At 33.2% G+C, this 15,905-nt stretch overlaps 1 protein-coding gene and 1 pseudogene across 1 annotated transcript; one reads left to right on the forward strand and one right to left on the reverse strand.

Annotated features, from left to right (window-relative positions):
* Positions 1-7,855: 7,855 nt before the first annotated feature.
* Positions 7,856-9,144, reverse strand: LOC145039188 (transcription factor MYB113-like). Its single transcript, XM_078987290.1, has 3 exons — positions 8,856-9,144; positions 8,578-8,707; positions 7,856-8,420 (listed from the first exon to the last, which is right to left on the reverse strand). The coding sequence occupies exons 1-3, from the start codon at positions 8,983-8,985 to the stop codon at positions 7,931-7,933; spliced, it is 750 nt and encodes a 249-aa protein (XP_078843416.1). The 5' UTR covers positions 8,986-9,144; the 3' UTR covers positions 7,856-7,930.
* Positions 9,145-14,944: 5,800 nt separating this feature from the next.
* On the forward strand, positions 14,945-15,436 carry LOC145040753 (VQ motif-containing protein 4 pseudogene; annotated as a pseudogene).
* Positions 15,437-15,905: the final 469 nt, after the last annotated feature.

Below are 15,905 nucleotides of genomic sequence, written 5' to 3' on the forward strand. Positions count from 1 at the left end.
ACAATCATCGAAATACTCCACCACAACGGTCTTAATAGACCCGAACATTTCCGACAATTTGGCCTGGAACAACGCAGCAACCTCATCGTGCAAGATCTCTCGGATCCTGTCATCCATCTCTTTTGGCCTCATTTGGCTGATAGTCTCGGGTGCTATCGGCACCCCCTGTCCGCCCTCTCCCTCTCCTAATCCTGATCCTGAACCGGATCCAATCACAAAGCGCCTGGTCATCACCATTCTGAAACATAACACAAGGTATCAGATAATTGATACAAATTACTGGGAACCAACTCCCGACAAAACCCTAGGGGTTGTGACTTTATTGGTACGTGTATGGGTTCTGTTCTTTCAGTAGTACGGGCCCATACTATCTTCCACACCTACCCATATTTGTCCCAAGTATCATCACAACGCCCTAACAATACACATAATCGTATCGAGCACTCAAGCCTCACTCCTAAAGGAAGGCTAAATGCCTCGAAGTCGGCAGACTCAGTCCAAACAACCTATCCACCCACGAAACTTCCACCAATTATACAGCATTAGCATGTGCTATCCATACATAATGTTGGACCCTATAGACTTTTGAATATCCAATCCTACCTTAAGCTCCCAATTAGACAAGAATAGAACATAAAGCCAAATCAAACATTCTCAGGCTATAAGATCTTAATTACGTTTGACCGTGATGCAAACAAAGTAACTACCGTAATCATGTCAATTTCATATAAGGAAAACCCTATGCTAGAAGGCATCATGAAGTCAGGAAATTTTATCATGCCATTCATGAAGATCCCTAGCCTAGTACTAGCATGCTGTTCTAACGTATCACAATATCAAATACTCGATGGTATTTTGGGGTCTATCCGCGAGCTCCGGCTAATCGTACACTGCATCCTCCTTTATTAATTGAAAACCAATTCAAAAGTGATTTTAAAATCTTTCCCTAATTTGAGACTGGATTCACACAAGTGTTCCTCCAATTCACTCAAACCAAGGATCTGATACCAACTTGTGACACCTAAAAATTCAAACAAAATAAAATTTTTCAAAACATTTCAAACCATTAAAAATCATTACAACTTTGTTTTCAAATGTATAATATCAGAGTTTTCCCAGGGACATAGATAAAACATGAGGAGTTGTACGATCACGCCTTTGCCTTGCTACGATCCCCTGATGTACCTGAAACAATAAAATGAAAATGTAAGCCCCAGAGCTTAGTGAATTCCCCCAAAATACCAACCTCATAAAACCATACTCATAACATAATAGCAAATACAAAATAGCATGCATGATGAGCCTTCAGCCTGATTGGACCGCCTCACAGGCCTTCAGTCTATCTGGACCGCACTTCGAGCCTTCGGCACATCTGGATCTCCTTGCCGGGCCTTCAGCCTATCCGGACCTCTCCCCGGGGCTTCGGTCTGACTAACATACCCTTCAGAGTCTGTAGTCTATCCGGACTGCCCTGGGTATGTTGGCCTTCAGCACAAAATAGGACCTCCTCAACCCAATCCCCAATCAATAAACATGTGCACATACATATCATACGCTAGCATATATAACAGTCAACCGATCTAACATATCAATTAGTATAGCAACATCCTATAACAAGGATACCCACCTAACCGGTCACTGACATAGCATCATCTTATATTCTAGGATATCGACCTAACCAGGTCACTAAGCGTATCACCATCCTAAGTACCAGGATGTAAATCAATAAGCATAACATGCAACAAACCCAAATACCAATCCAGTAAGGGCCGACTTTGGTGCCTTAGACCCTGTTGATATAGTAAGGAGAACTAACCTCGCAAATGACGTCAGAAACTAGAAAGCTTCAACTCCCGAATCACCAACACGAACTTCACTACCCATAAATACCATAAAACCCTTTTTCATAAGTCTCCAAATTATTAGAATACCCTCAGAAGTCAACTGGTCAACTCTTGGTCAAAGTCAATGCCCACAGTCAAAGTCAACAATCCATGTTAACTCAACTCGTTGAGTGCAGTTCACCGACTCATCGAGTCCTTCCTGAAATCGAGAAGTCGTGAAATCCTTGATTGGCTCGTCAAGTTCACCTTTAACGTGTCGAGCTCATACGTGCCCAAGAATCGGGAGACCCCTGTTGACTCACCGAGTCTTCTAACGACTCGTCGAGTTCAAGGCAAACTTCAACGGACTCGCCAAGTTGTTCATCCAACTCGTCGAGTTCACTGCCATCTTCATCGGGCTCGACGAGTTGCTCATCCAAATCACCGAGTCCTCACAGACCTTCATCCATGCAAACGCTTTTTAAGCCATTCCAAGGCTCCAGATTATAAAAATCCAAGCTTCTAAGGCATATTTATCACGTAAAGTTGCAAACTTTACGCACATGCAAGGTTCTAAAGGCCCTAAATGACCAATCTATGCTTCCAATTGAGCTTTACACTTTGGGAGAGTCTCATTCTTGAACAAGCTGGAAACTTTATGTAATAAGAAGCCCAAAGGAGCTCAGTTATGAAGTTACAACTTCAGATCTGAGATTGCAAAGAAGAATAGCTTCCAATCATACTATGAATACCCTAGAATTTGACCAAATAGGGGATCTAGAATGAATGAGGTTAGGTTAACGATTTATACCTTCCAGAAGATGCTATATACAACAGATCTTAGGTCCTTCAAGCTCCTTGCTTCTGAATGCTTGATCTCCAAGCTCTTTTCTCCAAGAAAATCCTCCTCCAAGCTTAAGAATGCACAAAATGAGAACACTCACACGATTAGGGATTTAGAGGGACAAGAAGCAATGAAGGGGAGGCTGGGGAAGGCCAATGATCCTTTAAATAGGGTGAAATACCCTGAAATTTAGGTTTTCATCTGCCAGCTCCTACTCGTCGACTCCCTTTATGGACTCAGCGAGTAGACCACTAAATGCACGATCCAACCTCGCTGCTACTTGACGAGTAGGGCAACCAACTCGTCGAGTAGATCTTTCAACAAAATAAGATTTCATTTAATTACATACCTGAGAATCGGCGCGTTACATACCTACCCTTATTTATAGGAATAACTAGAAGCATACAAAAAATACATAAGGACTAGACACATTAATAATGCCTTATGTAATACATACATTCGAATACAAAACCACAGACTTCGAATCTATACAAGTCAAATGGAAGTTCGACACATCACAACATAATTGTAACCCTACAAAGCAGTTATGTTAATATAATTACATAAAATCGTCTATGTCTAATGTGCCTTTAAATAACGTCTAAAATCATCTATGTCTAATGTGCCTTTAAATAAAATCGTCTATGTCTAATGAGTGTAAGAGTGATCAATTCATTATATTCAGAATGGAGGAAATTATTTATGATGTGACAAAGGATACCACTCAGCATGAAGATAGATTTTATAAGGTACCATAATCTTTATTTCATTTTAAATTTTATTTTAGTATTTCTAGAGTGATTTTCTTTCTTATGGTTGAATATGTTGGAATATATTCCCACTTTGCAAAGAAAAGAAAATAAAAATATATTTTAAACAAGTACAATAATTGTTATCCTATAAATAAATGATCTTATTCAAGATGTGATGCATGAAATTTTCATGGATTTTCATATCAGGAAGAAAGTGTTAAATGTATGGAATAAAATTAGCAATGGTTTTGATGAAATTATTTACCTAACCACACAACTAAAGCACTTTCCCAAGAAGACTAATTGATATATGGCAAAAGGACATCTTTAGACTTATGGGAAAAAAGACACACATATGTTTGTGTGTTTGCTGGATCTTCTCGATCTTATTGATGAAATGATTAGAGAAAGAAAAGCTTTTCTCAGGAAACTATTTAAAGAATGAAGATGTTTTTTTAAGTAAAATTGTTTTTGTAACATAAGAAGTTCATGATGTTATCAAATTATATTTTAGGATATTTATTATATGCATGTTTTAATTACAAATACAAACAACAAATAGATGTTTGATGTCTTAGATTTCACATATTCACAGATGGATATAGAGGAAAGGATATGGAGGTGAGGAAGGGGACAAGGAGAGGAGAAGATGAGGGAGATGGAGAAATAAAGAGAAAAATAGAGGGAGAGAGAGAGAGAGAGAGAGAGAGGTTGTCAGATTTTAATGACTTCTGGAGTATTTTTTAAAGTCCATTGTTATTTTTAAGTGTTGCAAATGTGCATTGATATATCAAGATTGTTGCTAATGCATTTTACTGCTAATTGTGGTTGCTGCTTTATTAACTTTTGATGTCCAAAGAAGATCGTGTGTCACCTTTACACTATAAAACACCTTGTACTACTTGGAGATGTTAAATGTATCTCAGATGGACTACTTCAACACCATCAAGTTATATTAGAAAAATGTTTTCATTGTATCTATCTTTGTCTATTATTAAAGAATTTACATAAAATAGAATGTGACATATGCTTGTAAATTATAGATATAAACTATTGCTTACATACACACCTTGTATGGTGTAACACCCGTAGATTCGGGCTACTCAATTAATATATAATAAACGTTAAAAATGAATTTTGTATAGAAGGTTATTTATGATTGATAATCTTAAAAAAAATATATATATATAGTATATCTGACAAAGATTATGTACATTTAAAGAACATTGAAATCCGACAACATATGAAGAAGTTATGCTTCTTCGAAGTTTCACGATTAGACCAACATGACTCTTCGTATCATAAAAAATGAAATTTTGATAAATTAATTTTATCCTAAGTAATCTAAAAGAAAGTAGCAATAGTCGTAAAACTGAGAGCGTGCATCTAGAAAACATCCAAATCTGACTATATATGAGGAAGTTACGATTTTTTGAAGTTTCAGCGCAACAATATTAGCATAGAAATTGAATTTTATATCGGTTGATTGTTAGCCAAAACAACAAAAACGAGAGTAGTAGATCTCATTAAAAGGAGTCTGTCAGTATAAAGACAGATGAAGAATGGACGTCATATGCAAAAGATATGAATTTTAAAAGGTGATTAACAATCTAAGCCTTCTAAAAATAAAAAGTAAAAAATAAAGTGAGAATTAGCCGACGGGATCTAAACAAAAGTTGTAAATCTCGTCAATAGCTACGTGTGGATTTAAATAACATCAAAAACGAATTCGGTATGAAAATGTGACAAATTTTTGAAGTTCCCCAGGTGCACCTTGCACAAGAGAGGTGCGATGCGCATCTTCTAGAAGCTACCATGCAACACCAGCCAAAATTCGCCATGTGTCAAGCTCTGAGAGGAAGGAGTGCCAACCAAGCTTGGGTGCGGCATATATTTGTCCTATAAATAGAATTTGGTTCCTTCTCAATTTCCCACACTCTCATATACTTCTCTCTTGAATCTCTCTATATTTGGCCAAAAAACTGTTCTCAGTTTTTAGTATTTTGCCGAAGACCTGCAGTCCCTGAGAGGGCGACATCTAGTAGCTAGCAGGCCAGAGTTCTGCTAGTGCAATTTCAGGACCTTAGTCTAGGAAATCTCTGTAAATTAAATTACACTCAACTTTATCTTAGTGCAATTTATATTTATATTCATAGTCGTTATTATGAATCTATAAGTAACAATTATCAGTGATTTCAAGTCGTTATAGTGACTGATTTACTTACGGGATGATGTCAAGGTGGGATCTAGTGAGGTGTTAAAGTGGGATTTCCAAACAGTAAGCTATGTATACCAACGAACCCTATCTCTAATATGATCCTACCTGGTTGTTCCTTACTTGTTAGATATTGATGTACACATTATGATTAATGAGGAATCTAGACTATCATTAATCGACAGGAATATAAGACTAAGACTTAGTAATGTGAACCTAGGTCATGTCAAAGGAAAAGATAAAGTACCAAGATGAAGTTCTGCCCAAATCACAAGGCATCCACTTTATCAAGTGAGTGTATTATTTCATTCATCTTACACATAAATATGAATTATTTCAATAATTAAATATATATTTGCTTATATGCAAAAATATTCTTTGTTATATGAAATATTATAATATGAATTTTATATGATTTACTGTATATGTATTTTCTTACCTATAATATATTGGATAGTGATGGGTAATAAGGGAGGAATAGAATAATGAGAAAGATGGATGATGACAGAAGAAAATAATAATAAAAGTCCTTAACTTACTAGTACTATTGTTTTAAGAGATGTAGTTATCTAATAGAGTATAAATGACGACCACCAGACTATTTGATGACAGTCTCGTGGAACACATGCATGTTCATAACCTGTAAGCGACGGACTTTGTGTCCATATGGTGTACCCTAATTCCTAGTAACATGTATTGCGGAGAAAACCATGTAACAGTATTGTCAACAACGATGTTGAAAATGATCCTTAAGAAAGAAAATAGAAAGAAACCTACTGACATATATATTGTAGTGAAATGATCCTTACTAAAACTATACTATCAACAACGATGACTATAATGTTCCAGAGGATAAATCCTTAGGGACAAATAAAGAGGAAATGATGATTGGGTAATCGGGTTAATTTTTTGATAATTAAACATATTAACTATATTATTGTATGCTGAAAACCATATGTACTCACCAGGTTTTCCAACATTACTCACTCAGTTCTTTGTATCACAGGTATCGATACGATGGTACTTAATGTTCGGATATAATGAAAGATTAAAGGAAATGTAGGTCATTAGATGTGTAAGGCCAGTAATGATTACATTTATGCTTAGGTTTATTGTATCAGTAATGATTATGTTCCTGTAAATATCTTCTCACATTGAAATAATATTTTTGGAACAAATTCTGTATCTATAAATAAACTCTATTTTAAATAAACATAATTAATTTTTTTTAAATGAACTTAAAAATAGGGATGTTACATAACCAGCAACCACATTACTCACACGTATTATAACACCATATTATGTAATATATTCATGTGTTTTTAATATAAACAACAATGCACTTATAGTTTTTCATGGTGAAGACACTATTACTTACTAAAAAAATGAATTCAGGTTGTCAAAATCAAACTAATCGCCGCCGCAACGACTTTGCATTTTACTAGTCTCTGTGTGTGTCTATATATATATATATATATATATATATATATATATATATATATATATATATATATATATATATATATATATATATATATATATATATAGAGAGAGAGAGAGAGAGAGAGACCTCTGAGTTATTTTTGAAAACATAAAAATTTACAAGAACTCGAGAACTCTTAAGTAACTCATCATTTTTCAAAACTAATACCATCATTAGTCTTCAGTTTTTCTTTCAAAACCAACATAACAATAAGAATCTAATACTAGTGTTTGAGAGAATCACAACATGAAAACGTCAAAAATATAGAAAACATAAATATGCATGCATTCATATTAAGATGTGCTTTATATATATATATATATATATATATATATATATATATATATATATATATATATATATATATATATATATATATATTTCTAAAAAAATTCATTAAATCCTTTTTTTAAAAGCATTGTTCCATCTTAGATGCAACATTTGAAGAATATCGGTTATTCTAATTTTGAAAAATGATGAAGGTATTAGGAGTTCTCGAGTTCTCGTAAATCTTTAAATTCTCTCTCTCTATCTCTATCTCTATCTATCTCTCTCTCTCTCTCTCTCTCTCTCTCTCTCTCTCTCTCTCTCTCTCTCTCTATATATATATATATATATATATATATATATATATATATATATATATATATATATATATATATATATATATATATATATATATATATATATATATATATATATATATATATATATACACACACACGTAATAAATCAAAAGATAGTACTATATTTTATTTTATATTATTGTTCAATTTATTATTACACCGAACATTCGTAACATTATATTCATGATCATAGTTGATCTGAATGTATAAGGTCCATCGTGATATCATCCATAGGAAAATCAAATAAACTAATTTGATTATCATCTTTCCCGACAACTCCGTCCCCTGAAGAACCACTAAAATTTCCATCAAATTTCGTTTCATGATCATCGAATAATTGGTCTATATACTTGCTGATGGTGTCATCTAATAAATTGGATTGCAACTTTAACCCCGATGACACATTAAATTTATTGTTGGCACCATTATTCACCGAATTTAGGTTACCAACTTCATGAGTCATAGGAGTGTGTCGTGGGTTGTTACCCATATTTAGGGCTCTTGAAAAAGTCTGTGGTTGTGGCTTAATAATCGTGACCATGGTATTTTGCAATGATTCATCATCTTTAGGTTTTTTCTTTCTTCGTTGCCTGGGACGTGAACGGTGATGAGTGTTCCAGTAATTTTTCACATCATTAGCGGTTCTTCCTGGTATTCTTCCAGCTATCAATGCCCATCTAAAATTATAATCCAAATTCCAAAATGAATCAATATCTGTAATATTTTATCTATAAAATAATACCATAAAGAACGAAAAATTAATAACTGGTTAATTTTTTTTTTTAAACTTCACTTGATGTTCTTTGTGAATTAATATTTTTAATGTGTGCTTGCCTGTTTCCTAGCAACTTATGAAGCCTAAGTATGAGATCAACTTCATCCTTAACAAAGTCTCCTCTTTTTATATTTGGCCTTAAATAATTCAACCATCTTAACCTACAACTCTTTCTGCACCTATTTAACCCTGCAAACATAACAAGAAAACTATTAACACAAATAAGAATATAAGCAAAAAAAATTTACTCGTATTAGTTTTTTTTTTTCAAAGACGGAGGAAAAAGAGTAGGCCGATGATGCTTTTATAATACAAAATGGATTATGTAATTTTCAACCTGCTTTAAGAGGAATGAGGTGCCATTTCCCTTCACCATGTTTCTCAATATAGTTCTTGAGAGAAATATCTTCTTCCACAGTCCATGCACCTTTTTTCAACATTGGACCCGTATTAGTACATGGTCTCATTTCGTTTCTGTTCTACGCAAGTGACGTACACACATATATACTATAAAGTGAAGTTCAAAATTGAGCCGATGCACCTTTTATAGTACATATATAGTGTATATCGTGAACTAGATATTCATTAATTTCCTAAATGCATAACATTTAACCGATGCACCTTTTATAGATTCAAAAATGGCTACAGGTTTTAAAGGAATCCAGGTCCACATATATATAGAGCATGTGCTCATGCTACAAATTGACGTTCCCACATTGGTTCATTTCCAAGAAGGCAAGAACTCAAAAGTGTCGAAGAAAAAAATTCACTAGTATTCTATCTTTTTTTTTTTTTTTTTGGAAAATCTGCGAAAAAATCTTAATATTTTAGTCCAGATTACGATTTAGTTCCAAATTAAATTATGTTTACAAAAAAAGACAGATTACCGGCTAAAACTTCGGATTAACCTTTTGTGGCCGGTTTCACAGATTTAGCCGGTATCTCGTCTTTTTTCGTTAATTAATCCAAATTTTGGGGTTTATTCATTAATCAATCAAAATTTCAGGGTTTTTTCATTATTTATTACCAATAAATCAAAATATTTGGATGTTTCTAAAGATTACCTTTAAACTCATATATACTATATGATCTAATTTAATATGTACTATTCCATGTCTTCTTTCTTATGCTCTTCTAGGCTCACTGTCTGTTTTTATCGGTGTCATCAAACCCAACAACAAAAATGTCACTCACAAGCCTCGTTAACTCCATCGATTTTCCAAAATTATCCATTCATAACTCTATGATCATCTGTCAATCTCCAAATAAATAACGGAGGAAATCCTTGTTGATTATGTGGATGTTCTTATTACCTAATCATGACTTAAACCGTGTTTCCAACACTTGAATGTTCCTATTACCTAATCATGACTTGAATCCTATTTCGAACCCATACACTATTCGCATTGTCCATAGTGTTGTTCACAACAAAATACAAATCCCACATGGTTTAACCACTAATACATTGGCTTAAGTCTTACATGACCATTGTTTCCTTACAATAGGGCTTGAAAACCATGAAGAATGAACCATTAAGTTAAAAAAGCTCAACATAGGTAAAAAAAATCAACTCGATATTATGTACTGAAAACCGTGAAGAATGTTAACTCTAATTTTAAAAAAAATGTCAACAAACTATCCATCATAAACTATTAAAATATTAATTTGGTATACCTATGAGCTACGGTTCCAACACTCGTATGTTCCTATTACCTAACCATGACTCGAACCGTATTTCGAACCCATACACTAATGGCATTGTCCATAGTTTTGTTAACAACAAAATACGAATCCCACATGGTTTAACCACTGATACCTTGGCTCAAGTCTTACTTGACCCTTGTTTCCTTACTATAGGTGTAACATCCTGACTCCCAGATATAATATTTAATTAATTTATATTCTTGTTGTCTCATCAACTTGACAAGTTGAAGACCCCAACTCGCCGAGTAGAGAGTGTTTATAGTCGCGTAATTTCTAGAGTCTACTCGACGAATTAGAGGACCCCAACTCGACGAGTAGGAGCTGAGTGTGAAAACCCTAATTTTCAGGGTTTGTGTCCTATTTAAAGGACCTTAAGCCTTCATTTCCACCTCATTTATCATCTTAACACTTTGAGAGAAACCCTAATTGAGCTATATGCTTGTAGGAGAGAAAGAGGGGCTAATATTACATATTGTAGTGCATTTTTTGGAAGAAGATTGAGGAGAAAAAAGCTTGGGACGAGAAGGAGATCTTTGATCCATCAATAAGATTGTGTTCCGATCTTTATCAAAAAGTTCATCATTTATTGGTTTTTGTCTTGCCAAAAACTAATGCATTCTAGAAGCCCCAAATAAAGTAAAATATAATAATGACAACTATTGTGATGTTATGTTTAAGTCATAATGACTATTGGTATGATATTACAATAATTGTCATTATTACGTTTTAGTCTATTTAGGGTTTCCAAAATGCTTTACTTTTTTACGAAAAAAAAAACCCCAATAAATGATGAACCATGTGGGATTCATCTTACGTTGGGGCTTCTATAGTGTTGTAAGAAAACAAGGGTCAACTAAGACTTGAGTCAATGTATCAGTGATTGAACATGTGAGATTCGTCTTCTATTGTTAACAACATTATGGACAACGCCATTAGTGTATGGGTTCAAGGCATGGTTAGGTAATAGGAACATCCAAGTGTTGGAACCATGGTTTAAATCATGGTTAGGTAATAGGGACATCCACGTAATCAACAAGGATTTTATCCGTTCTTTATTTGGAGATTGAAAGATGATCATAAAGTTGTGAATGAATAATTTTGCAAAATTGATGTAGTTAACGATGCTTGTGAGTGAAATTTTTGTTGTTGGGTTTGACGACACCGATAAAAACATACGGTGAGCCTAGAAGATTATAAGAAAGAAGACATGGAATAGTACATATTAAATTAGATCATATAATATATATTAGTTTAAAGGTAATCTTCAAAAAAGTCCAAATATTTTGGTTTATTGGTAATAAATAATGAAAAAGCCCTAAAATTTTGATTAATTAATGAAAAAGCTCCAAAATTTGGATTAATTAACAAAAAAAAGACGAGACACCGGCTAAATCTCTGAAACCGGCCACAAAGGGTTTATCCGAAATTTTAGCCGGTAATCTGTCATTTTTTATAAACAAAATTTAATTTTAGGACTAAATCGTAAACTGTCCTAAAATATTGAGATTTTTTCACAGATTTCCCTCTTTTTTCGCCAATTTTTATAAGGGAAGACAATTAAATTGATATGAAAAGTAAACAAGAAGCTTGAGCCATTTAAAAAAAAAAGGCAAAAGGCTTGGAGGCACCTATGTGAAATCTAATTGTGGAAATGATATGAAAAAATCTCAACGATGATAGGAATGGTGCCACCATTGCTGACGTCACGTCAGCTTTGCCATATTTTAACCAAAATTTGCCAGTTATATATAGTGTGGGTTGTTACAGTTGTCATGCTATTTTGTTTTTCTAAAACTCTTTAATGTACAAAATGAACATTTGAAATTCTATATATATATATATATATATATATATATATATATATATATATATATATATATATATATATATATATATATATATTAAATTTTAAATTTCATGAAACTTAAAAAAAAAAATTAAAACACACACAAAAACAAAATAGAATTCAAATTTGAAATCTAGAAATTTAAATAATGAAACTATAAAAATATAATAACGAAACCTAGATGTTATGTTTTTTCGCAACCTCCTCTTTCGCTTTTATTGTTATTTTTTTTCACATCCTGTGAGAACGCTAGTGTTTCTCATTAAAATCTCCATGACACGGTTTTTTTTTCTTCTCTTGTATGACCGCAAAATATTGTTCAGAAAACGACTTTAAGTTGTCTATTTTGGTTGTTAGTTGTTCAATATCACCTGAAGAATTTTCGGAACCACTTTCCACTGCTTTTCCGTTTTTCTTGTTTTGGACTCTTCCGATGGGACGAGAGGTTCTTGGAGTTTCAAAAGGCTCCTCCTCATTGATGGCAATCGCAACATGCACATCAGATTGACTATGCGTCGTTTCAGAAGTTTTAATTTTTTAGAAGAACCATCCGTAAAGGTTCCAGAAGCGTCGACCTTTTACCATTTTTTGACAATTTCAAAATATTCCAAACATGTAGAAATTTGAACTTGTCCAATTTTTGAATGCAGTACACCTCAAGAGATTTTTGCAAAACGGTTTCGTTGTTGATACCACTTTGTCGTTGTTGTTTGACACTCGAAAACATTCCATTAAACTTGGTCACCACTTTGTTGACATTTCTCAACTTCAAATAAATTTGGTCTTTTTTCTAGTACTCTCCAAGCGTGTAATTTTCCACAAAAAATTGGACAATCCCAGTTGTTTCTAACCACTGGATCTTCGGAAACATCCACCAACCCACACGCTAATGACTTTTCTTCAGCCGATGTCCATTGCTTTGGAACCGCGCTTCTTCTTTTTTGGGTTGTGGTGGATTCTTTTCCGGCTCCGATTTTATTTCACATACGACTTCAGGTTCCCCTTGAGTTTGGGATTGGGTATGGAAATTCATTTGGGAGTTGGGAAGATCATCAAATTGATAGAAGTCATTTTTCTTTTGGGATGAGAAGTTCATTTTTTGTTGATTTTTAGATTGGATTTGTGTTTTAAATTGTGGTTGATTTTGGAATTGAAGTTGGTTTTGATATTGTCGTTGATTATGGTAATAAAGTTGGTTTTTTGTTTGAAAAGGATAGTAAACATTTCCAAAATGTAAATTGAAATGAGATAAAATAGATTATGTATCGGTATTTATATAGGGTAAAAACAGGGGATTTTTTGATTTTTTTTTTTTTCGAAAAAAACAGTCACAAATCCAACGTTCAAAATATTAAAACACATACACTCTATCTCATCGGTTCATGTGTGTCGAGTTGCCGAGCCCAGCCCGACATTCCAACGTCTCGACCCGATGTTCGCCAAGCAACTGAGAACCTTGTCGCGTCCACTCCGAGAAGCCAAAGGGTTAGGCTATATTTAATTTATCGATATTCCCCAATAATTATTTTTAATAAATATAATGATTACAAAATAACTCTGTACCTTTTTACTAATGAATATATATATATATATATATATATATATATATATATATATATATATATATATATATATATATATATATATATTTATATATATATATATTATTTTTTAAATCTTTATAATAAACATGATAAAAACATCTTTTATATTTTTAAAACTTTAAAATAAACATGTTAAAAGTAGTTTTATTTATTAATTTTATTATCTTTGAGTTTATTATTGAGATTTTTTTTAATATTATTTTAGTATCTTATATGAATACATTCTTGATTGTTTTACTTAAGTTTACCTTATTATTATTTTTAGAAAAAACATCATAAATGATCCCTGTGTTTTCTCAGATTCTGAAGTTTAGTCCCCGTGGTTTAAAAATCTCATAAATGGTCCCTGTGCTTTCAAAACTTTTGACAGATGGTCCTTATTGCTAACTCCGTTAACTTTTGTCCGTTAATAGATGGGTATTTTCGTCATTTCACACCACAGGGACCATTTATGATCTTTTCAGTTATTTTTTTTAAAAAAGAAAAAACTAAATATAATTATTTAATATATAAAATCTCTCTCTCTCTCTCTCTCTCTCTCTCTCTCTCTAAATCATAAGTTCAGAACGAGCTTTCATCTTCCCTATCAGTGATCATTGCAGATACAAACTCGTAATTGAAAATTTGGATTAGTACTGATTTCGATCGTCAAATTCGTAATTGAAAATTTGGATGAAATCAGAATGTGATGATCAATAATCATTGAAACAATCCAGTCAATCAAGAAGAATCAAGAACATAAAACAGAATATAAGAAAACAAACGCTCTGTTTATTTCTTTCTTTCTTCTTCTTCTTCCTTTTTAATACTACAAGTCTTGTTCCACTTGGCAGCGTCAATATACAGAGTAATCATCTAAAGATTTCCTGAATTTAGAGAAAGAAAATGTCAGTTACTAACTGATCTCTATCAATTTTATGACATTCAAGTATTTCAGGGCAATTGATCTCTTGATATGGAAGGCGTAGAATCAAAATCACAGTCACCAGGGCAGGGTAGTCGAAATATGCCAGAAAATCTGCATTCCTTTTGGAAAATATGGAAGGTAAACAAATCACTTATTTATCATACTAAATACATCTTTACATTTCAATCTATATGCTAATTGAGCTTGAATTTTCTTGGAAATTAGGGTTCCAGCAGTGTGTTAAATAAATCCTTAACGTGATTGAACAAGATGAAAATTTACCTAAAATTGGCGATATCAAGAAGTCTAAATTGATAGCAATGGTTACAGAGTGATTATCTATGTTGTCTGACCGATACCTAAAGATGAAAATTTACCCAAAATGGGAAAACACAACAATGCTAACCGGATCATCTGAAACAGTCAAACAATCCACAGCCACCACCAGGTCAGACTTAGCTGCGAGAAACCCTATCCCTGCCATGAAAACGGGTCCGAACAAAAAACCATCGAAGTTGTACGAGCGGCAGAGCAATCTGAAGAACTTCAAAATCAATCGGTTGGCTCCTGGATTTACAAACGGCGGAGGGTTCTCCGGATCCCCACGGAATCCCAACGCGCCGGAGATTATGTCCCCAATTCTTCTTGATTTTCCGTGGTTGGTGCTTAGTCCAATCACACCTCTTCTTTCTGATCCATTTAATAGGTCTCCGACGAATGATTGTTCCCTAAATTTGGATGTTGAGGCTGAAGAAAAGGCAATTGCAGAGAAAGGATTTTACTTACATCCGTTGCCGGCGACTACTCTGAGGATGGAGGGTTATATGTTTCGATCGATCGAGAGAGAGAGAGATTAAATTTAATTTAAAAAAATAAAAGAAAAGAAAACATCATAAATGGTCCTTGTGGTGTGAAATGACGAAAATACCCCTCAATTAACGGACAAAAGTTAACGGAGTTAGCAATAAGAACCATCTGTCAAAAGTTTTGAAAGCACAGGGACCATTTTTGAGTTTTTTAAACCACAGAGACTAAACTTCAGAATCTAAAAAAACACAAGGACCATTTATGATGTTTTTTCTTATTTTTAACTTAATTATTTTAGAATTTATATTCTATCCTTTTGACAGTTATTTGAATGAATGGTTTTTCTAACATTTTTTTAGTTTTCGACTTATATAATTTTAAACAAAATGAAGTTATAATAAATACGAAATGAGTAAAAGGTGTTTAGAAAATAGAGTTTTCGTTTACAAATGATTAAAGTGTACTCGTATAAAAGAAAGTATATAAGCATTTAATTTTATTGGTTTATAAATTCCGATT

This window comes from Lactuca saligna, chromosome 4, assembly GCF_052625555.1.
Source record: "Lactuca saligna cultivar CGN05327 chromosome 4, ASM5262555v1, whole genome shotgun sequence".
Taxonomy (NCBI): domain Eukaryota; kingdom Viridiplantae; phylum Streptophyta; class Magnoliopsida; order Asterales; family Asteraceae; genus Lactuca; species Lactuca saligna.

Coding starts and splice junctions, on each gene's coding strand:
- LOC145039188 (XM_078987290.1), bottom strand. CDS start 8,985: ATGAGACCATGTACTAATACGGGTCCAATGTTGAAAAAAGGTGCATGG. Junction 8,708..8,855: donor CCTCATTCCTCTTAAAGCAG/GTTGAAAATTAC, acceptor TTATGTTTGCAG/GGTTAAATAGGTGCAGAAAG. Junction 8,421..8,577: donor CATAAGTTGCTAGGAAACAG/GCAAGCACACAT, acceptor TTATAATTTTAG/ATGGGCATTGATAGCTGGAA.